Source organism: Melanotaenia boesemani, chromosome 19, assembly GCF_017639745.1.
Source record: "Melanotaenia boesemani isolate fMelBoe1 chromosome 19, fMelBoe1.pri, whole genome shotgun sequence".
Lineage (NCBI taxonomy): Eukaryota > Metazoa > Chordata > Actinopteri > Atheriniformes > Melanotaeniidae > Melanotaenia > Melanotaenia boesemani.
Genome location: NC_055700.1, coordinates 10,016,303 through 10,040,019, shown reverse-complemented (window position 1 = coordinate 10,040,019; position 23,717 = coordinate 10,016,303). Strand labels below are relative to the sequence as shown.

The 23,717-nt window shown below is 40.0% G+C and overlaps 1 protein-coding gene across 1 annotated transcript in view; it reads left to right on the top strand.

Annotated features, from left to right (window-relative positions):
• Nucleotides 1-2,282: 2,282 nt before the first annotated feature.
• The window catches only part of LOC121630378 (netrin-G2), a 75,973-nt gene continuing 54,538 nt past the window's right edge, over nt 2,283-23,717 (top strand). Inside the window, 7 exon segments of the mRNA XM_041970652.1 lie at nt 2,283-2,618; nt 3,759-4,247; nt 4,249-4,291; nt 4,293-4,517; nt 16,553-16,820; nt 16,823-17,163; nt 17,166-17,203. Coding sequence (XP_041826586.1) covers nt 4,219-4,247; nt 4,249-4,291; nt 4,293-4,517; nt 16,553-16,820; nt 16,823-17,163; nt 17,166-17,203 — 944 coding nt within the window. The 5' untranslated portion in view covers nt 2,283-2,618; nt 3,759-4,218.

The following is a 23,717-nucleotide window of genomic DNA, read 5'->3' as shown; positions in this document are numbered from 1 at the left end:
AAACAAACACATGATACAGAAGTATAGTAGTATAGGATTTTGAGCATTTTTACACTAAATAGACCACTATTTGGCATTAAATTGTCAAAAATACTGTCTGAACTAAAACTGCAGAAACAGCTGTTTCAAACTGACACACAGGGGATAATGGAAGCACCTCTGTGTATCAATATTCTGACACTATACTTTCACCACTGATCCAAAAACTTATGACAGCAAGAATTTGAGGGTCGCTACATTTTTCAAGAGAGTCAGCTTGATCAAACTTCTATTTAAAGCTCTGGATAAACTTTTCAAAAATAATCCCGATTATGAGAAAACAAGGTCAGTAAAGAGGATGCTCAGCAATGAAATAAAGAGACAAACAGGAACTTACTTCAAATTCATAACAAGTTTCAGCTGGCTGTTTAGCTGTCCCACCAAGATCATATTAATTTATCATTTTTTTAGGCAGACAGTAAGTAACTGGCTGGTGAACTTAAGTGGAGTACCAAAGGGAAATTCATGTTTTCTCTTTCCATGTGTGCAAACCAATTGGGACCCTGCAGATGCACACATGGTCCAATACATTCTACTTCCTGGCTGTGCAAACACTTCCCATGCATGGGCATGTAATCAGTCTGCAGTACATTAAAGAGGTGTGGATAACGAGGGTTTCAACCACGAAATCTCTCCTCAAAACAGGCTTCAATGTTTGATCTGTGTCTCCTCTTCTTTTACTAGTATGTTGATTTCTCTGCGTGGATATTTATCAAGGTGCTTTGGTCTTTGGCATACTTGGTCTGTGCAGTAATAAATATTTGGGCTGCATGCGGTCAGCTAAAGAGGGACCTTTTGGACTTAAGATAATGAAAGTGACATCATACAAACCTTGCAGCTGAATGGATGTGCAAGTAATTTTTTCTAGGTATACTAAAGCTGTTATAGTTTGTAAATATTTCATTCTTAGACCTTTTCCTGGTGGTGCAACAAAGGCTGTTTGGAAGCACAAAATCAAAGCAAAAAGCCAGAGAAATTAAATGTAAATTAGACCCCCCCACCCCATTACGTTTCATTCTAAAGCATAAATAATAAAGTACACCTCTGTGCGATCTTGTGGGGAGGTACTGCATCATCAAATTTTAATAGTAATGTCCACGTTCTGTCATCTCTGATCATGAACATACATGTAAGTATGTGGTGGAGATTTGAACTGAGGTCTAAAATCCTAGCAACCACACACTGTCATTGCTTGGTGTCTGCGTATCATTTATTCAAAGGCTATGGCCAACAAACCAAGAAACAAGTAAAAAAAAACTGATAGAACGGGGTGTGTACGCTGTAAAATGCAACACCATACACTTTTATTGGATATTTTGACATAACAGAGAGGAATAACTATCATATGTTGCTTTTTCAAAAGAAATATCCCGATTTTGTCTGCCTTTAATATATGAAAAGCTTTAAATTTTCCTCAAGAGTTGCTTGAAAGCAAGGCTAAAAGAGAGAAAAAAAATCCATTTTTATTAACCAGGCAGTTGGAGACAGATTTCCAAATTAATTACACCATTGCAACATATATGTTGCATGCATGTGCAATAAATCAGTCTTTTTGGGAACAAGCTTGACATTTGCTATGTGGAGTTGATGCTTTGTTTGAACAGCTTTTTGCTGCTCCAGTTGGCAAAAACTCATACCTTATATAGACTACACTGCATTGTGCAGTTTAAAAGTCAGCAAAAAGTTAAGATTTTTACAAATGCAGCAAAACTTGATCTTATAATGAAATTTAAGTTGATATTGTGGGTTAGAGTTAGCGATTAATAATTAAGTAAAGGGGTAGCTAAGATCAGCATTCACCAGCACCGCAGTCACACTGAGAGTCCCTTACATGAAGGAAAGATGCATGAACAGCGGAGTTTATCAGCCATGTAAACAGGGTGCACAGATCTCTTATTCGCTTCTGGGAAGATGGGATGGGGAACAGGAGGGGACATTGGAAGTTGCACCTCCCCGGTTCAGGCAGCAGGACTAGAGCAGATAAAAAGCTCGGATAGTGATTGACAGTGATTGTAAAAGGATTTAGCTTCGGCATTAACTGAGAGAGGTAGAGAGAGAGAGAGAGAGAGAGAGAGAGAGAGAGAGAGAGAGAGAGAGAAGCTGAGAGAGAGACAGCGAGAGAGGCGGGAGAGGGAGGGAGGGTGATATTTTCCATACCCCCCACCCCCCCCCCCTTATCTTCCTGCCCTTGAGCATCCCGGGTAAACCCAAGCTTGTAAAGTGGGAAGAGGAGGAGGAGGAGAGGGGGGAAGAAGGGCGGGCACAAGCCTTTCCTCAAACTCAATATTTTATACTTTTGATACTCCTTGACGCTGGATTTCAACCCTCTTTTCCCGGCCGCCTCCATATCTAGGACAACGATCTGCCGTGCAGCCATCCACGGTGTGATTAAAAAAAAAGTATCCAGCGGACGACAAAAAACAAACAGTGAGTCGGACAGGCTGCTGATGGGAGTACAGTGAGGACCGCGGCAGGGGACGAGTACAGTGGATAGTCGGAGGTGATTTATTTGGCCAAACAGGGGGACGTGTGCGGTCTTCACATAAAGTGTTGACCGGTCTGACAGATGCCTGTAAGAAGTAAGTGCTTATCTTAAGGATGTCACAACACGATGCATTTTACCAAAGCTCTTTGAAGTCTGCACCGACTTAGGCACAATATCCAGAGCACTTAAGAATGGCCATAATGGGCGAGGGGGCTCTCAGCGTAATTTACAATATTTAAGATGCATTAACACTGGAAAATAAATTAGTTTATTTTGCGTGAGCATTGCTTCACGGTTTAAGTGTACTAGAAACTGACACACCCCTGGCAAGACTGTCGATGCCGGAAAATTGCTTTAGCGACTTCACTTGAAAAGTGAACTAAGTCCGCAGGGTTGCATGGGACAGGTTGTTCACGGACCAAGCTCCTGTCACTGTGGGGCGGCAGTCGGATTATTGTCCCCGAGTCCACGCTTGAAAAAGAATCGCTTATGTATTCATGCATTCGGTAAAAAAAATCAAATCTAATTAATAATTAAAGTAATTCTACAATACTTACAGAACAGTTTGTTTCACTAAAGTTCATTAGTATATTAAATAAATGACAATTTTGCTAAAGTAAGGGTGATTGTTGGAAAAAAGATCTAATGTCCAGTTCATAAACTCCCAGGAAAACTCAGACTTAGGTCATTAAAATTATTTGGACCAGCTGTTTAGAGGATAATTTTACATTTTTGTATAAGTTCATGTAATCAAAACAAACTATAAGGGCATAGAAATATATGTCTTCCGATTGATATTTCTTGCAGTGTAATTATTCACATAACGACTGTAGCCCACTCTGCAGCACTGGAGCAATAACTCTTGCACGCAGGCAGCACCCGGCAGCAGCACGTGTTTTTACGCACAAGATTATCACAGATATACAACACGTTATATTGCTTTTAAAAACGCAGATCTCCTTAATATATTCCCACGAATGTATCTCAGATTAGAATAAAGTTTAACCTGACTTTTCTTTAGAAACACTTAAAAGTTCTATTTATGGCATGAGCACAAATGTGTTTTTACTCTGCAAGTTAATCTCTTCTCTTAGCAGAATTTAATAATATTTTTCGTACTACAAAATTAGAAAATTATCTTGATCATAAAGAAATACTTATATTAATGATTTAATGTAGGATAAACGATGATTATATCATACATTGACGTTCTACTTTTTTATATTTCTGCCAGGACAATCAGAGGAGCTCAGCCAATCTAAATCATCCAATGGCTCTACCTGAAGACGCAGCAACTTGTCCTTCAGCCTCCCCAACAAGCATTACTGTTCCCCTGCAGGACACCGCTGTCTGAGACATGGATCCCCGTGAACATCTCCCTCCTTACTCCCTGCAACACTATGGTAAAAGCGTATGTCGAGACCAGTCTTTCTAACAGTATCCACCTCTCCACCCACCGCCCATTTTCTTTGGAAAAGAGGCTGTCCAAACAAGAAAGTTTCCTTCTCTCGATTCTCCGGGGGGTGTCAATATTTGTTCGGCGACACCCAGCGAAAGCTGCAGATATAGTGGTCTCCTTCCATCTGGGGAATCTCTAAAAGCCAGTTGGCGAACTGAGTCAGTTTAGATGTACCTCTTCATTCAAAGTCGTGGGGCGGCAGGGATATTCATTATTTCTTTATGATTCCCACTCCATGCGCTTTCCCTCTTCTCTGAGTTCCGTGGCCCCCTCACCCTGTGCCGGACCCCGCTCCATTCACCCCCCTAACCTGCCATGCTCCTCCAAGCCGTGTTGCTGTTGCTGCTGCACTGCTTGGCCTCCACTCTGGGCCAGTACGAACTGTGCAAGTCCCTGGTCAGCACGGACGAAGGCTCGGTGTGGGAGCATTACGCGTGCCAGCCGAGTCCCGCGTCTATGAAAGACTACATGCGGATCCAGGTAGATCCACCCGGAATCACGTGTGGATCCCCGCCTGAGAGATTCTGCACTCTGGTAAGTTCACGTCGGGACCAGTTTTGCATCTTATAAACTTATGTTATTAATTTAAAATTGTGTTAATATTTGAAAAAAACAAACAAAACAAAAAAACGTAAAAGCCTGACAAAGTAAAATAAAATGAAAAACATGAGGCCACAGCAGGATTAACACTAAAAGCTATAGGGGTCTGTAAAAAGGTGATACCTATATAATGACTTGGCATGAATCAACCTTGCTCTGATGTGTGTGGGGTGTTGTTTACATTAGTGTACAGTTTTATTTAGGCTTTTAGAGAACCTCACACTTCCTGTGATAAAAGTGCACATAGCGGGACCTTTCACTTCCAAGGACTTTAAAGGGTAAGCTGCAGGAAAACTCGTTAAAATGTCTGCTAAAGCAATATTTGACACACTTTTGCCTGCAGGCTTGTCCTGCCTAATGATGGTCTAATAGTTTGAAATACGGGTTGTAAAATCTGAATCATAAGACTGTAATTAAGCTTCTCCCTCCCTTCTCAGTGGAAACTTTTATTAAGGTTTGACTCATGATTTGACTCACTGTGTGTTTGTGTGTGTGTGAGAGAGATACAAGTTTGTCCTCTTAATGACTGTCTCCCGCTGTCACTGATCGTCCGCTCATTCAGATGGCCATTGCTGAAGGTGCTAGACTCATCTCAACTGAGTCAAAATCTCAGAACAAGTGCCTCCACAGAAGTTTTGGCCTCTCTGTACCACATGTTATAATTGTGTCACTATGTTAATTATTAGCTGTTTGCATTCTGATTATTTAGAGAAATGGTACTTGAAGACAAATTTCAGAAAATGACCTTCTGCCCCCGTCTCTGTCCTGTCTCAAAGACTGATATCATGTAGGGTGATTTGAATTGGAGAGGATATTGTGGTGCTTGGATACCTAATGGCTAATGATTTGTTTAGTAGCAGAAACCGCTGTTGTCTTGAGTGAAACTTCTTTGCTGACTGCTCTTAAGAGGGGAGCTGGACAGGAGTAAGACATGAGGTGAAGAGATGCTCGGTGCCATAACGTATTGACATGTGCCCCCTAATGGCTCCGGCCTGGAAACTTCTATAACTATGTTTCTGAGTGTGCAATGATGAAATATTGATGGGCTCCTTAATGGGCTTCCTTACAAGGATTGGCCAGCGACGCTCCATCCGAAGGATCCAGAGTGTGCTGCTCAGCTGATGAGACAGAAAGAAAGAGGAGAGGAGTGGAAGGTGGGACAGGAAGGAGTCTGGTCTTAGTCAGCACTTTCATATTGGACAGGGTCTTTATAGTGGAAAGTTTTGGTTCTTGTCAGGTCATTTGTGGCTATAGGGATTTAACCAGGCCCACAAGTGCACTAGCAGGGGGATTTAGAGAGTAAAGTTTACTCAAAGAGACAGAGTCGTTAGATATTTGCTTCAAATTCCAGCACATTTAACAGTTACATTGCTGCAATCTCAGAGTATTTTCTGATGCACATTAACAATTCACAGAGCATCTACAAATCTTTTTCTCCCCCAACCAAACACTTCTACAGGATATCAAGTTAATTAGATCTTCTCTTTCATTTAGATACACCAAACGGGTATTGGCAAAGGATTATTGATATACCGATCTTTTATTTTCAGGCAAGCAGCATTTTTTCCCCTTCCTTCTCATGCCCCCAGATTTGGCTGTTTTACAGAAAACCTGGTGTTTTTTCTAATTGGTGTACATTTACATTCACTTGTTCAGCAAGTTAAGTCACAAGTCACAGAAAGAAAGAAAGTCACAGCACTTGGAAAAAACAAAACAAAACAGACTGCATCAACCAATGCGCAGTGCTCATCCTTAATAAGACTTGAGACATACTGCGGAAGATGCAAAGTAATTTTTTCTTCCTATCCGTCTCTCTACTCACAGTTTGAGTGGAGTGTTGGTACACACTATGGAAAGGATTCACTTTTTGAGGGGGTTCTGAAGCATACTGTAGCTTCCTCCATTTCCACTGGTTTGCAGTAGCTTTACTCCCTCCATCTCCACAGGGATGTATTTTTTTATACTCTATTTATCTTCCTTTTTCCTTGGAATACAGCATTCTTTCTCCATAGCCAAAAAGGCTGGCATGTTGGCTTCTTTCAATGTGATGGGCTTCCAGCACTTTGACGAAGATACTACTGTCACTAGTGCTATGTGAGGAGCTTCAGAAGTTTCTTTGTAGTGTCCCAGTATGATTTCTGCTATAGAATTGTTGCTTGCTGTTGAGTGTGATGGAGTAAGGGGGTTTGAAGCAGTGTGTTGCAGAAGGGGGTAGCTAATGATGAGGAAGAGGTGAGGAAGATCCGAGCTTAGCTAAGCAGAAAGATGAAATCACACCACAGTCCCATAGTTGTGCGCACAGTGTCGATATAAAAATGCTGCACACATATGGGTCTCGCTGTGCTATTTGTTATTTTCTTTGTTGGTTTTGAACCAAAACCTTCAATCAACTGTCTCCCTTGGGGCCGAGAACAGAGAGCAGCCGAATGCAAATGGGAGCGTGCATGTGTACTGGAATGTACAGTTTGTGGTGACGTTAACAGGGACCAGCAGGGGTGTGTGAAACATGTGCATAAGTTAGCTGACAGTGCACATTGGTATGTCTAAGAAAGACAAAAACAACACACCTTTCTGTTCCACAAAACATTTGCCTGTTTTAGAAGGTAGAAATCAGCCAGCTCTAAAAATAGACATGAGAAGAGAGAGAAGCGGAGCAGCAGCGGAAGGGGAGCTTGCAGGAAGGGTAGGAAGATGGCAGCTGGTAGTGTGGATCAGTGCATCTCAGACTGGGCCTATGGCCATACTTCATGCTCCCTGCCTAGTGTAGCCTTGCCAGACCCGACTGGCCTGCCCTGCCCAGCAGTGGGCCATCAAGGCCATGTAAAAGGGCCACCTAAATCCAGCAGTGGGTCAGTCCTGATGCAGCTCTCTGGGGTATAAGATAACCCAGGTGGCCAGTGTTCAAATAAAAGACCCCTGAAGGTGAATTTGGGGACAGACTGGTGAGGATTGACAGTGCGGGGCATAATTAACGAAGAGAACAGATAACTTCAGAGAGTGGCAGTGAGAGTGACTGTATAAACAAGGGAGGTGGGGAAGAGTGTAGTGATGTAATGGTGTGGCTTGCTTCCCCATTAGGACTCAGTTGAAAGTGATCTGAGAATGTTTAGATGTGTTGGCAGAATGGGGGGATAATTTTAAGTGAGATTTATCTTTCACTGAGGTGATACTTGGAGGGATTGGCTGCAGGGGCTTAAATGGCCTGAGGTGGACTTAGCAAACCACCTTGTGACCAGTCAGGACCTCAGGACTGATGGAGAGGAGAGACCATGTGCACATAAGCTATATAGCACTCTATGGATGTGTGTTGGTTAAAGCAGCTACCCTAAATTGTTGATAATTACCAAGGTGATTAATCAACCAATATATTCGACAGGAAGGAGAGCAAATTAATAAAAAAAAAAAAGAAAAAAATAGCCTACAAATTATTAGTATACATGTTAACTTTAATTTTGATACAAATACACGAGGTGTTTAATGGGAATTCTGTTTAAAAATGGGAAAATTGAGAGACACCCCCAGTTTTCTCTAGTGAATTAAATAGTAATAAAATAGTAAAGCAGAAATAGTTTTAAAAAATCTGAGAGCAGCTAGATTGACAAATACCAGTATATCATAACATATCTCACAAACCACTACAATTAAAGGAAAAGCATGCAGCTTTTTTAACACAGAAGTCAAGACCTTTTTCAACAGGACTTGTTAAAAAGATTTAAGATGCACAAAAGCTTTTGTGGCTTAAGAGAAATCTTCGGCCTTAGCCGGTTTAGGTAATGTCATTTGATTTTGGTGTCAATTGGAGGCTGAAAGTCTAAAGAAGGAAATCTGGGATCTGGCATTACAAAAAAGTAAGTTTACCAGATGGTCTTAATTTTCATCTTATAAAAGGTTAGTGGTTATTGGAGTGTTGTGCTGCAGGCACCAGATTTTACCAGAAGTACCAGTAAAGATTAAAACTCTTGTTTTATTGCAGGTTGATTGTCTTTTAAATAGTCTGTTTTGGATTTGAGATTGTAAAGACTGTAGCTAAGCTCAGTCAGTGGTGCACTTTTAGGAAATGCAGCAAGAAATTATATGATAATCTTTGCAGTAAAATCCACATTTCAGCCTTTTTAAAGCCTAAATCACTTTCTTGCTCTTCAGCCTATTTTTTTAATCTACATCTCTATTATTGGTTTAGATTGAACAGCTTTTACCAGAATTCACATGGAGTGCACTTTATGCAAAAAATGTTTTCAATTTAAAATATATCTGCTATACCTGAATCATAAGATAAGTTCATATTAAAAACTCAGCCAGATCCAACTATGGTGACTTGAACAGGAAGAGCTCAGCTGCTGCTTTGGAGCAGCATGATGTCTCTGCTCTGTCCTTCTCTCCTCCTCCAGCACAATCACACATGCCTACAAAAAACATTTCAGTTTTTTCTTGCACACACACAGACACACAAAGAGCAAAAACAACACCTGCCCACACAGACACACACCTAAGACATTTATACTCACCGACTGCTGTTTTGTACCCAGCAAGGCATTTTACAGGAAGTGGGTAAACACCTTTTTAGGCACTTTGAGTAAAATCCGGAAATATTGTTTGCGCCTCAGATACACACTTAAAATGGCATAAAAAAGTTGGGTGATGCCTGATAAAGGTTTTTATTACAGTAAAAAATTTAGGTGAGGGAATGATTTCCAGAATGCAAAAGGTTAAAGGTGAAATATTTATTTAATATTTAATGGAAAATTATTTTTTCTCTGTCTTTTGCCCAAAAGCAACACTGTGAGCATCATACCTGGTTAATTGTTACTGGACCCTGTTTGGCAAATACTATAGTTGTACTTTTTAAAAGTCAGCTAACAGTCTTTCACAGGTTTTCACCCCTTATTCCAGCAAAAGGCTTCTACTCTTGTTAGAGTCCTCAGTAACAATACATACACTTTTCATCTGGGGCATGTCCACATTTTAGATTCAAGTATGAAGGCTGAACCTTTAGCTCATATATATTAAATGTAGTCCATTGTGGATTTAGATTTTTTTAAAATGATTTTCATCCTGTTGCAAAAATATTTTATTTTAAGCTTCAGCTGTTTTTACACGGATGTGTGTTCCCAGAATTTGCTGGTATTTAACTGAATCTATTCACCCATCTACTAGTGAAATATTCCCTATGCTACTGGCTGCAAAACAAGCCCAAAACTTGATTGATCCAACTCTGTGCTTAACAGTTAAGATTTTCTTTCTCTAAAATTTCTGTTTAAGCTTGATCATTTCTGAAATGCTTCAACTCTGTTTGGGTGTTTTTTTTGCAAAATTCTGATGCTGATGTCTGTGGTGATGGTACGCTTCAGTCAGGGGTAGACAACTCTGGTCCTGGAGATATTCCCTGTTTCAACATGCCTGGTTAAAATAAATGAGTCACTGAACAGAGCTTGATAAGCTATTGGATCTATTTAATTTTAATCAGGTGAAAAAACATCTTAAAACTGCAGGACTGTGGGTCTCGATGACCAGAGATGCTGCGCACCTCTGGCTTACTGAAGAGTCGAACAGCGACCTGCTTGATCTGGACTTGGCCTCCACTGGTCCTGTTTAGTGCCATTTCTTAATTACATTACAAGGAAACAGCCTGTCCTGCTTTGTGAGCATCAGTTCTAGCATAACTGATAAGTTGTGATAGATTGTTGGAACAGGGTTGAAGAAATTAGAGTTTTGCAAAGCCTTGAAGTTTGCCATACTCGGCCATTCCCAGCATAAAAAAACTAAGGCCCTAACAAGCTAATCAAGGTTCCTTGGAGGGCCATGCTTTTTCATTGTGCTCCTTTTCTGTAAATTCACTGCAATTTTATTTTACAAAAGTAGAACACTGTTCTTGCTTAAAATATAGAAAACAATGCTTAATCATCTGCTTACTAAATCAGAAATTTTTAGTGAGTTTGATGCTGAATAAGTGCATGCAACTGTATTTGTCAGGCAAGACACAAACACACACACACACACACACACACACACACACAACACATACACACACAGATAAACCTTCTTCATTCTTTGTAACAGGAATCTCCAGTATGATGGAAAAGCCTCCAACAAAATTAAAGATTAACGTTCTAAGTGAAAAAGCAATCTCTTTCTTTCCCTCTGTGGCCTTTTTAATGAGGAGGTCATGCTATTTGATGTTACTCCAAACCAAAATAAATTGTGTTGTCTGTGTATAGTCTGACTCTGTACCCCTGCTTTTATTCCCCCTGCCATCAAAATAAGAGAAACTTATGTAAGTTAAAGGGAAAGACACAAAATAACACAGAGAATGGTTTTGGCTTTAAAAAAAAAAAAAAAAAAAAAAAAAAAAAACAGCAATAACTCTACTCAAAAACGTTATATGTGCAAAATATGAGAGCTGTCTTTTTTTTTTTTGTCTTTGTTTTACAGTCACAGACACTGCAAAGAGATCTCAAAAACAAATCGGTGCTGATAGACATAGCCAAATTTTAAGACTTGATCTGTTATTACCAACTGCCTAGGATTTCATTGTTTTCCCACAAGTGAAAACAAGTCAGTCATCACTGGGGCATCATGGCAGCTGTTGTCGTGGAGACAGGAGACCAGCGGGGATAATTGCTGGAGGGGTTTAGCGGGCCACCTGCCGCAGCATTTGGTTGGGATCTGCATGTGTATGTTTATGAGAGAGTGCATTTTGCGGGTGTTTGTATCATAGCGTACACTGGATTGGGCCAGAATAGTGGCAGGCGGGAGAGTGGGAGGAGCAGGATAGGGCATGCAAAGGGCTTAAACATAACCTCCTGTAAGGCTGTCATGGAGGATGAAAATCTTCCAGCCTCTATTACTGTACATATCACCTCTACTGTAGCTAATCCCGAAGGGCTCTGCGAGGTCAAAACAGGCTCATGATCATCAACGAGCACCTGTTTGATCCAATACTCAAATAACTCAAACAAAGAAAGAAGATTTTTTAAATAATTTTGCCCAGATATTGCTAGTTTATGCAATAGCCAGCAAACAAAGACACAGTCTTTCTCTCAGAGAATACAGGAGCAAACCTAAATAGAGTTTGCACTGTATCTGGGACAGTGTGACAGTACAGTCATTTTCAATAGGATTTATAGGGCAAGAGTCACCCCCAGAACAACAGCCTTCTAGTTTTTCTGTGTGTGTGTAAACATGTGTCTGGAGTAAGGTCAGGAGATTCACTAACGGAGGGCAAAGGACCAGCTGGGCCTTGACGGGGCAGCTATTCTTACTCTGATGTCCAGTGTAACTGTCTTCATCTGATGCCAATTACCTTGTCTGGTTGCAGTTGTTTATGAGCATTGCAGATTATCATCCTAAGTGTGTTTGCAGTGACACTGATCTCTATCGGAGTCGCTGCAAGAGGGATAATTGGGTTATCAGTAGTAAACAATCCTGGTATGTTGCTTCAGAGTGGAAGAGATATATTACCTGCAGTTTCTGGTATAAAAGACACTCATTTTACAGCTGTGTCTTCGCACACATTATGAAACTGTATAGTGCCTTTTTTGTCCTGCAGCTTCCCTCAGCACAAGCTCAGCGTTTGCTTATGTTTGGAGTTTTCCCACTCTGCGTTGTCACCATAAATCAGATGATTTATAATCCCAGCCCCAAAGGATTCTAACTTTTGCTTTTGGTATTATACCGCAAGAGTGCCTTTGAGTGACTGCTCACTTTCCCGTGGAACAGTCCAATGACTTTATTCAAAAGGCACTATGGATGCTGCTACTTGCTGGCACTGGATGTGAAAAGTGAATGTCTGCAAAAGAAGCAGTGACACATGATCTGTGCTTGCACAGTACATCGATATTAGGCAGTATTGCTTTCACGTTAGAGCTTACATCATAAAGAAGAAACTGCTGTATCATGTGATACTCTTCTAAATCTTTTGAGTATTGACTAGTCAGCCTTTATAGGACTGAAAGGTGGCTGTAAAAAGTTTGAATTAATTTAATTTGCAGAAGAAAACTTTAAAACATCCACAGAAGCTCCTTTGACCAATCACACAGCTTAATCCATTTCTCCATCTGTATGCTCAGCATGTTATAATGCTCATATTTAAATGCAAAAGTTGCATAGTAGACAACTTTGGCAAGCTCATTAGCAGGCATTTGCCTTGGTATGAACAAGTAAAAAAAAAAAGCTCTGCTGACTTCTGCTGCCATTTCCATTCAACAATAACGACAACTATTTAAATTTACCCCTTAAAGCCTGCAGGGGGCCAGCTTTAGATACTCAAAAGACAAATTTAGGTTGAAATTGCTTTAAAGTCATCAGGCTACCCAAATGAAGGCAGCTGCAAAATTATTGTGCATTAGTTTTCCAGTTTGTGTGATTCCTGTAGTAATGAATTCAATATGATAAATAGCTACATATGCACTAATTTTCTCAAAGTTGATGACAGCTTGTACTGGATTCACATGAAAGGATTTCTCTGAATCCAGCCAAAATTTCCTATCAAAATGCATCTTATAAATGTTTTATGCAAGAATGCGAGCTGGGTAAGTAAGAACTATCACAGCAGTGAATTAACAACACAGGCTGAATTAATATACTCCTAAATTTAAATCTAGAACGAGCTAAACCTAATAATAACAATAATAATCAAGTGATTGTTCAGGCACCACTTTAGGCTGATTTACTTCAAACTTACTTGTTTGTATTTAGAAATATATAAAGCTCTTTTTTATGGTCAGTCTGATGTACATTGTCTAAATTTCTTTTCTTGATCTTTGGCCTTCTTTTTGTCTATTATTATGATAAAAGTGTCCCACAGAAGGAAAAAAAAATGGTAATCAAATGTTTTTTCAAGGAATCTTTCATTTCAGTTTTATTAATTTATTTATTGTTAACAGAAATAAAAGTAAGTAGTATAGCAGATTTAAGTAAATTGTGAAATCCTGTCATTGGTTGTCTTGGCTCTAAGCATACATGTATTAAATCGTGTAAGTTTTTACGTTGCTTGGAGAAGTCCCACATTCTGCTGCACTTAAAGTTAGCACAAAGGTAAGGAAATTTGTGTTTGGTTTGGGGGATTATTCTTTCTCTTAAATAATACCTACTGGTGTTGTATTACATTTCACTGAAAAACCTGATTATGTTTACATGAGGTATAATTTGTAAGTATTGTCTACCCTGGAATGAGTGACACAGTTAAACAAATGGGTAGTGCATCCCCCCCAAAATGTGCCAAATCCCTTTTAAATGTCCTCTTGTTGATACTTACTTATGTTTTGAGTTACTTTGGGGATTGGATGACTGTAATTTCACACAATAATAAGGAAAAAAACTGCACAGTTGGCAAGTTTTACACAATGTCAGGGACCTAAGTAGCATATGAAAGATTCACCACAACAGCTTTGCTCCTCCTCTTTATGCTGGTCACCAGCCTGGTCACATTTTACTGTGGGTTGGCATATCATTCCCCAAACAGGAGTTATTAAAGGTCAACAAGTGTGGTTGTGTTGGTCCCTCTAGCCCAGGGGTGCCCAAATCCAGTCCTCGAGATCTACCATCCTGCAACTTTTAGATGCAACCCTTCTCCAACACACCTGAATCAAATGACTGGCTCGTTACCAGGCCTCTGCAGAGCTGAATGACATGCAGATGACCTCTGATTCAAGCGTGTTGGAGAAGGGTTGCATCTAAAAGTTGCAGGATGGTAGATCTCGAGGACCGAACTTGGGCACCCCTGCTCTAGCCCATACAGCATGACCAAGCTGACCACACAAGTGCTCAGTTGGGTTAAGGTCTGGATTCACAGCTGGCTATTACATCCTCCCCACTTTCAAATTCTGGAGCTACTCTGAAAATCCTGGCTCTGTGGTGGAGAATGTTGTCTTCCTGGTGAATGGAGTATGGAGTACTAGCCACATGTATAGCTGTGTTGCTCATTCTACAGAAGCAGGATAGGTACAGGTTAAACTTTGTTGTAAAGATGACTAATCTGGCTCTCAAACAGGGAAAATAATGACATACAAAATAATGCATTTTTTTTACTTTTTGTTACTAAATGTGACTTTACTTTAGCTAAGAACAATTACTTGGGAGCTGGTTTAATTTAATCCTTATTAGAAGCAATGAAAATCAATATACTGATACTACATTTAACACCTATTATATATTAGGTTTGTTATTGTTAGTTTTTATTTTCGTACTTGACTCACATTTATTTTCTTCTCCTCTTTTTAAAACTCAGTGTGTTGCATTATCCTACTATATTTAACCATCTTGAAATGCCTCTAGACTAATTATTCAGATAAATCAGATTTTTTTGTTTTCTGGAGTTTCTTGTCAGCATAATTGCCACAGCCTCGATGAATTGCATTTTAGGACATGTCTTTAGGTCAGAGTTTTTAGGTCTGAACATGTTAAAAGGAAAAACAAAACAAATGAAGGAGGTGAGGAAGTAGAGTGAGAATGACTTGGCAGAGGAACATTTATACTTTCTGCTCCAACTCTGGCTTAATGCTGTAAAAACTCATAAAGACTATCGGATTCTAAATGAATAAAAGAAAAAGATCAATAACTACAATTTTTGAATCCAGAAGAAGCTGAAAACAAGAGAAAAGTTAAAGCCATCAGTAGCTAACTCTTAACCTTAATGAAGTAAGCTGCAGTCTTTGTCAAATTCAACTAATATCTAACTTGGTTAATATAAAAAAAACATGATAGAAATGACATTTTAAGACTTGTGCTGTTAATGCATGAATCAAGCTGTATTTAAAGACGGAATTGCTTAGAGACAAAATACAAGATAGACTGAATAACTGAGTAAATACTGGAGAAAATAATAACCCTTATCAGTGTAATTAGTGCATCCTGAGGGCAAATAATAAGGCTCATGTATGTGATCCAATCCAAACAGTACCAGAGCTGAATTTAGCAAATGAAGCACCAAGAGAGATGACTGAGGATCCCTGGGAATTCTTTGAGCAAATATTTTCACTTCTGTAGTGATGGGGATGTCAGACAACTGGCATGCAACAGTCAATTATGTGAACCCAAGAAGCTCTGAGTTTCATCAGCCACCTCCCTCTGTCCCTGGTGTGGTACATGCATGTCATACTTTACTCAACAAAATGTTGATTGTGAGTGTTATCTATGCAGGGGTTGCATTTGTTACAATGTCACTAGGAAAAATACATATTTGCAATATTAACATGGTATTTTATGGATTTTTTCTTTTTATTCTTAGTATATGATAAAGTTCTCTTTGAGGTAGAACAGGACATCTCCAATCAAAGTGAGAAGCATTTCTTTAAACAGGTGGAAAGAGGCTTGTAGAGCTTTGTGAGCCGTGTGAAAAATCCTGTTGACTTTTGGTTGTGTAGCAGGGCAGCAACTTGAAAGTCTTGGCATCACAAGAAGGGGAGGATCAATTCTCTGGAGTTAAAAGTGCAGCAACACTCTGCTGTCCATGCAAAGACAGTGATGATGCGCAATCCTCCTGACCTTCACACTTCCTCTTGTGCTGTTTTGCAAGTTTACTTTTAATGTCTCCTTAGTGCTCCAGTAAGGCACTCCTCATTCAGACTTATGCAATCTTTCATGTTTTTGGTGTTAACTTTTAGACATGCTTGGAAAAAGTTAATAACTTCTTAATAGAACTGAAGAAGGAATGGTTTGAATGGGTCAGAGTGAGAGCAGAAATAGTATTTTTCAGTTTCCTTGAGTATGAATGACTGCACCTATCAGAAATTAGAAACATTTCTAAAAAAAAAATTAGATATTAAATTAGATAAATTGGGAGCTTGTGCAAAATGGGTGACCGTATGAGCACAGCTCATACAAACATGCAGAAATTACTTTGTTGTCATGTCATAAAATGCAATTTTTGTGGATATTGTTCACAACATAATGTTCATTTTTATTCACTACTGTAAAAACCATCACAATAATTTTAACGACACCTTGCTCATCTGTCTTCATCTCTTTTTTAGGAGAACCCATACTTGTGTAGTGATGAGTGTGATGCCTCAAACCCAGATTTGGCCCACCCTCCTCAGCTAATGCAGGACCGTGAACGCAACGGCCTTATAACCTACTGGCAGACAGTTACCTGGAGACGGCATCCAGAGCCCCTGCTTGCCAACATCACAATGTCCTGGAACAAGAGTCTGGAGCTCACAGACGACATCCAGATAACTTTTGAGTATGGCCGTCCCACAATCATGGTACTGGAAAAGTCCATGGACCATGGACGCTCCTGGCGCCCTACCAATTCTATGCTGATGACTGCCTGGATGCTTTCAACATGCCAGCCAAACGTGTGCACGACCTCATCGGCCATAAACGTTACACGGGTCATCTAGCACTGAGGCAGTACTCGCGCTGGGTCGGATCCAAGGAACGACAAGAAAATGTGAAGTTCGAGGTGCGAGCACGCTTTGCTGTGTTTGCCGGACCTCGGCTCCAAAACATGGACAACTTATATACTCGCATGGAACGTGCAAATGGACTGAAGGACTTTTTCACCTTCACCAACCTGAGAATGAGGCTGCTCAGGCCCGCCCTTGGAGGCACCTACGTCCAGAGAGACAACCTGCTCAAAGGTACTTCTACGCCATCTCAAACATCGAGATACCTGCCAGGTGGAGTGTTACTCCTGGTTTGAGAAATACACATTTTTTGTGATGTTTTTTTAACAAAAAAAAAAAGAAAAAATCATTGCATAGCACAGTATCAACTCCTTTTTGTAAGGGGGTTCTCAAACCTTTTCTATTACACAACACACACACACACACACATACACATAATATATACATATATACACCTCTATACCTCCTCCCAGCCAAGGCTCAAACCAGCGACCTTCTTGCTGTGAGGCTGTGGTGCTAGACTACCACATCACCATGTAGGCAGAGCAGGACCCCAACAAAGTAGTTGGCAGGTGGGGCAGGTCTAGAAAAGTTATGATGGGGGCCAGGCAGGGATGCTGGCCCAGGAAAAGGTTGGTACAAGTGAGATTTATTTTTTATGTCTGATCTTATATAATACTGAAACTGATTATGACAACTAAAGTGATCGTTTAACGTAAAAATGTGACAAAAAACCCAAGTGAGCATTGACTTGCTCTTTCTGTTGATACAATATAGTAAAAATGAGCAGATTTTGGGCAGAGTCACAAATGCTGATTAATCATGATTAACTCATTTGTAAACTGTGATTAATCTGATTAAAAATTTTAATCAATATATATGTTTGACAAATTCTTAAGATAAAATTTAAAAGAACAGTCAAATGAATACAGGAATAAATAGATAAAATTAATTTCAATGCAAATGCATGGGGTCAGGTTTATTGTCACTGTACTAAAAACAACTATGTTAGGTTAGTACAGCAAAAAATATTCAGATATTTAGGCAAGCATGAGCTCCAGCTGTGAGGCCCTTTGACTTCACAGGTAAAAATAAATAAATAAATAAAGTATATAATCAAACTTTCACAGGTATTGTTGGGCCACGGATGAGAACAGTATTTTTTTTCTTTAACTACATTAAATAACTGTCTTGTGTTTTAAATATTTAAAAACCAATATTCCAATGTTTCAGACAGCTATTCATTGTACCAACTGTGAAGACATTTCTGTACATGGATTTGTGATTCAACAACGGAGAACACGGATTAAACCAAGGACGGTGGATGTTTTGTTTTTGCAAAGCAATCTTGGTTCAAAATACTGTTGGCCGTAAGCACCAACCTTTTAAGAGAGATTATATGATTCGGTGCAATATGATATAAGTTATATCAAGTGTGTTAAGAGTAAGTTCAGCCTGAAAAAAATAAAGCACCTCCAAAGTTCAGTGCTGTTTTATTGTGGGTCATGGTTTAGGTTACGGGCTATGTATCAGCTGGTCGGAGACCTGGAATTGATAGGGAGGATAAACTGGTAATGGGTCATGTGGTAATTATAACGGGTGTGTGTGGGTACGGGGTGGAAAAATTTGACCTGTGCAGGACTCCGCTCAGAGGCTGGAGATTTTATTCATTCAGCTTTTCCAATATGTGGCTGAGATGAAACCAGTTTAACATCATTATAATCTCCTATAGTCGAGGGCTAACATGTCTTTTTATTTAGCTGTTGCCTATTTCCTTCTTGTGATAACAAAGCAGGTTTTCATCTTTCATCTTAAAAGTTTCATCTTAAAACTCAAGTGTCTAAGGCTACGTTCACACTACAGGGCAAAATGCTCACACAACGCCCTCCCTGTCATGTTGCCTCACCCCCATTTTGAGAATCACTGGCTTAAAATGGTAAAAACTGGAAATTCACAATGGAGGACAACCTCTTTATTTCCGTAGTCATCTGCAGCTTTTCTCTTCCGTATACTTGGTTACATTGCAGGTGTATTTAATGGATATTTCCTCTCTTTTCCTGAACTCACACAACAGATAACAAAAATCACCTGGTGATGAACATACCTTTGATCTGACATCCACGCACACAGCCACTGTGATCTGAGGCTTTTAAAATGACCTCTCTCTCAACATGAATCTTGATCTGTCTGTCACTGTCTGTGAGGACCATGATTAATGACAGAAATGCGTGGCCTCGGTGGTCCAACGTAAACCCCCTCCCCTCCATCCACATTCAGCTAGAGAGCTGGGAACCCTTACATGGCAACTTTGTGACAGTGAACGATGCTCGGGCTATCATGCACCTGCTTAACATCAACAAGCCATCTCTCCTTCCTTTCAGAGTTATTATTCCAATCAATACGGCAGTCTGACATTTGAATGGTATTTAACATCCTTGTTGAGATGGTGTACGATGGGTGGAAGAAGGAATGAATGTGTGAAAAAGGGTTGCTGTGCATGTAGGGGGAAAGTGAAAATGTGTTTGAGCAGGGCGCTGAGCGATGTGGGTGTCTGTATATGAATGTCTGCACGTGAGGAAAGGGTGGGGGGAGGGTGTTTGATGAAGTCCTGAGTGGATGCTGACGCAGCACACACACACACACACATACATACACACACAAATAGCCCTCTGGCAGCGTGGTGAGGGCCTGCAGGTATTGATCACAGCTACTTTTCAGGCTCAGCACAGAGTCAGAGAGAGTGAGAGAAAGAGAGAGAGAGAGAGAGAGAGAGCGAGAGATCAACCCAATAGCCAGGTGAAACCACCCATCATTGAGCCAAAACCTCCAAATCTTTAATCTTCTAATTTAATAAACCAAATTCAAATGTGAAAATGTGTGCTATTTCATTGTGTAGTAGCTTACAACTGCACAACATGTGCCACTTTGATTAAACTGCCCCATACATTATAATTCATGGACTCACTCAGCCTTTATTTGTACCTAAGTGTTGTGTGAGCTCTAATAAAGTTTCCTTTTAAAACCTGATTCCAGAGAACGCTTCTCATCCAGAGAGCTGTGCTGATGGCAGCTAGTGATAGTGTCAGTATGTGTAGGATCTGGTAACAGAGGACCCAGATTTAGCCCTATGGAGATGACTGAGGCCAGTCCGTCTTCCGCCCCGGCCACCCACACCTCCCGTAACATTATCACCAATCAATAAGTTATTCTGGGCAGCTGGGAGGGGTATTAGGTGATAGTGGTGGGGGGTCCTCCACAATACAGTACAATCAGGAGTGTCTGATGCTTACGGTTGGGAAATTGATTCTGGGGAGCAAGACGATTAGTCAATGTTCCCTGGACAAAAGGCTAAGCTATTTCATCTCATCTCATCTGGCCTTAGTAACATATTGGAATTTCCAATGCTTAAAATTTGAATAATGAATATTCTACCCCACTGGTGCTCCGGCAGGGACAGCACACTGAAATGGATTTTATATGATCAAGACCGAGTGGCAGTGTACCGCAGGTCGCCACAGTAATGAGATATGCTGGTGTTATCGATGGAGAGAGGGTTGTAGTCACTTCCTGGCCGTATTGCGTGTCCTCAGGCCTCTTGCTGTGGCTCTCTGACTGAACCCAGTTAAAATTAATTATTATTAGTTGACTGTTCCTAATGATTTAAATTGAGCTTGCACAGAGACAGCAAAACAGGCTCTTTTCCCATCAATCTATGCAGCTGTTACCTCTGCCTCTACCTCTGAGTCTTGCATCTGATGCTGCACTGGCAGTGTCTAAATAGCTGGCGCAGGTATGCTCAAAGTCAGGTACTTAGATAAATAGTGCTACTTTATCAATAAATACGTAACCTGATAAGCCATTAAGTGCAAACACAGGCAAGCCGAGTTTGATGGGAGGTAGTAAATTTAGATTTGTGAAACCCTCAGCAAACTGGATCTTGAGCAAGCTGTGACAGGGCATTTAGAGAAGAGGGCAGCCAGAGGTGGGGCAAGGATTTTGAAGAGGGCAGAGAGTAGAGAAGGTGAAACAAAGGGAGCACAGGCAAAATTAAATTGGATGGAGTCAACAGAATATCCTATGATTCAGCATCACTCACACAGTGTTGCAAAGTTCTCCCAAGGTTAACAGTAATGAGTTAAAGGGCTGCCAGCAGTATAAACTTTAAGGAAAGGTGTTTCTGGGGCTTGAAAGCTGTGGGCTTTTTGTTCATTTTACAGACGGGATTCAAACGGGATTCAGACGTGGGTATTTCCATATCACTGATGGGCCATGTGAAAGCTATCTCCAACCATCAAAGAGTAGCACAGCCTCAGCTCTATCATCATTTACATCAGTGAAATCATATTCGCCGGGAAGCCTCAGTCATAAGCAGAGCTCTCAAATTCTCCTTCATTCATTGTAGGTCCATCTCTCTGTTCCCATTCCCTTTATCCCATTCGTCAGCAGCCCAGCCGGACTGTGGTGTGGACTATAGCAGACTGGTAGTCTACATTAAGGATAAGATGTGGGGTCATGGATTGGGTCTTTTTTTAATGAAATAAGCAGTGGGTCATATGGTGGGTCTTTATAATGGAATAAAGGAAAGGCTCCAAGCTCAGGAAAAGCCAACTAAGTGGATTAAGGCCAAGAGGGAGGGAAGGAGATGGAGCAGGATGAGGATATAGACGAAGTCTTCATTGTCTCATAATCGCAGCAGCATCAGGTTCTCTACTGCTCGACTTCTAAATTTGATTTGATTGGCTGATGGGGGGTATATGACATTTAAGAGAAGCCAAATAGTCTGAGTGTCTCTTACTCTCCTCGGTCAGTAAGCTGAGTCAGGTGCAAAAGTAAAAAAGAACTCAGCAGATGTGCCACCTTACACCTGATGGAAATTAATACTATATACTATCCCAACATGCAACAAATTCAGTGTTTATTAATTATTTTGTTTTAGGAACATACTGCTTCTGCTAACTAGAAGCAGATAGCAAAGGGGAAAAAAGTAACTTGTTTTTCTGCTAATATGGGCAAAGGTGCAAATCAAACGTGTAGTCAGGGATTTGTGCACTGTGGAAATAACCAATCAGACAGCATCTCAGTAGAGTTGAAAAATGATTCATACTTATTTTACCAGCGCCTCTAAATCCAAATACAAATGGAAAAGATTTTCAAAAAATGAATAAATAGTTACATGCCTGCTAACTGTTTTTTGATAACTTAGAATGGCATAAATAATTAAGAAAAGCGAGAGAAAAAAAAAAAAAGTCTAAAAAACAGATTTATGTTCATTAAAAAGGTGTCTGTTGGGAAAAAAAGTAATCTATAATCCTTAACCAAAGAGTTGCAATGACCATCACAGAGGCTGACAATGGCACCTCTGGCTTAAAATGTATTAACATCAATATCACTATTAATACTATTGTAAATAATCCCTAATTACACTTTGTAAGGCCCAGTCTTATCTAAAAGCACCATCTCTTCCCAACAACTAATTATTTTTCAGTGGTGAAAATTAGTTAAGACCTGACCTGGCAGGGTGTAAACCATCCAAATGTTAATGATATTCAGAGTGTTTTTACATGGTCATGTTGTTTCATGCCTGCTTGAATCATTTATCCGTCATGTGTCTGTGTTTCTCTCAGTGCCATCCTGGTCCCCTGCTGATAGAGCTAATGTGCTGAGAGATTTAAACTCTCCATCTCTTCACAGATTGGAACAGACTGGCACAGAAAACTTTCCATTACATGTTACAAAGAGTAGAGAAAGACTGGGAAAGCAGTTTTTATGACTTCTTTCATGTTTCTCTGAGTGTTCATCCTTGTTTTTTAGTTCTAATCAAGACAGCCGGTGCAGCAGAAGTTCTTTGTAATTCTCCAAAAAAATGGTAATAGTTATGGTTCACAGAATGCGTGGAAGATAGGATCTGTTTCTGTATATGATAAACACTTAAAAAGATTTTTTTAAAAGCAGTAGTATGCAAAAAATCATTTTATCTCAGCTCTCTTTGATTACTCTGGTCTGGTGTGCTTTGTGGATCGTTTGTGTGCCAGCTTTATTAAAATACGATCTGTGTCTGGTATATGCATAATGATCTATGGGCCCTCAGTTATACACCTGCTTTTAGGAAACCTTATCATTATCTTGATTCTAAAAAGACCTAAATATTCCAACTCAGATTGATCAGATTATGTTCCAGCAGTGCGGTGTGGGTGCATTTATACCTCATACAGAACATGAGTCTTCCTTTTATTGATTCAAAGATGCTGCCAGCATATTTGTTCCAATGTTGATAGAGGTAAAGCGAATGGCAATGCAAGATGTATGTATTTTCAGAATTTTAAATAAATTTTATTCTAATATCAACAATGGCATGACAGACTCATGCTTGTTGAATTTTAATTGACTGAATTCCCAGTAAAAATGTTTTCATTTACATTATTAATGACAAATAAATTGAATTTTTGTGGCCTTCTTTAATACTGACATTTAAAATATATTTCCTAACTACAAGAGAAAAAGTAGATATATCCACCGTAGGATGAAATTTGATCAAACTCCAAAGTACACTAGTTCTCCCATCCCTTTCTTAGTCTCACCTCTGCAATCCAGTGGGACAGATGACCTGCTGATAGTCTACATCGTCTACCCACCATTCCTGTTTAAATCACTCAAAGTGCCGGTTGGTTACCCTGTCGGCCTGTGTCACCCTGATGTACAACTCTTGCTTCTCTGCCAGGGAAAAGTGGCACCTATCTCTTTCTCTGTCTTTTGCTTTGCTGGCAAAACAAGCAAAACAGCTCAATCA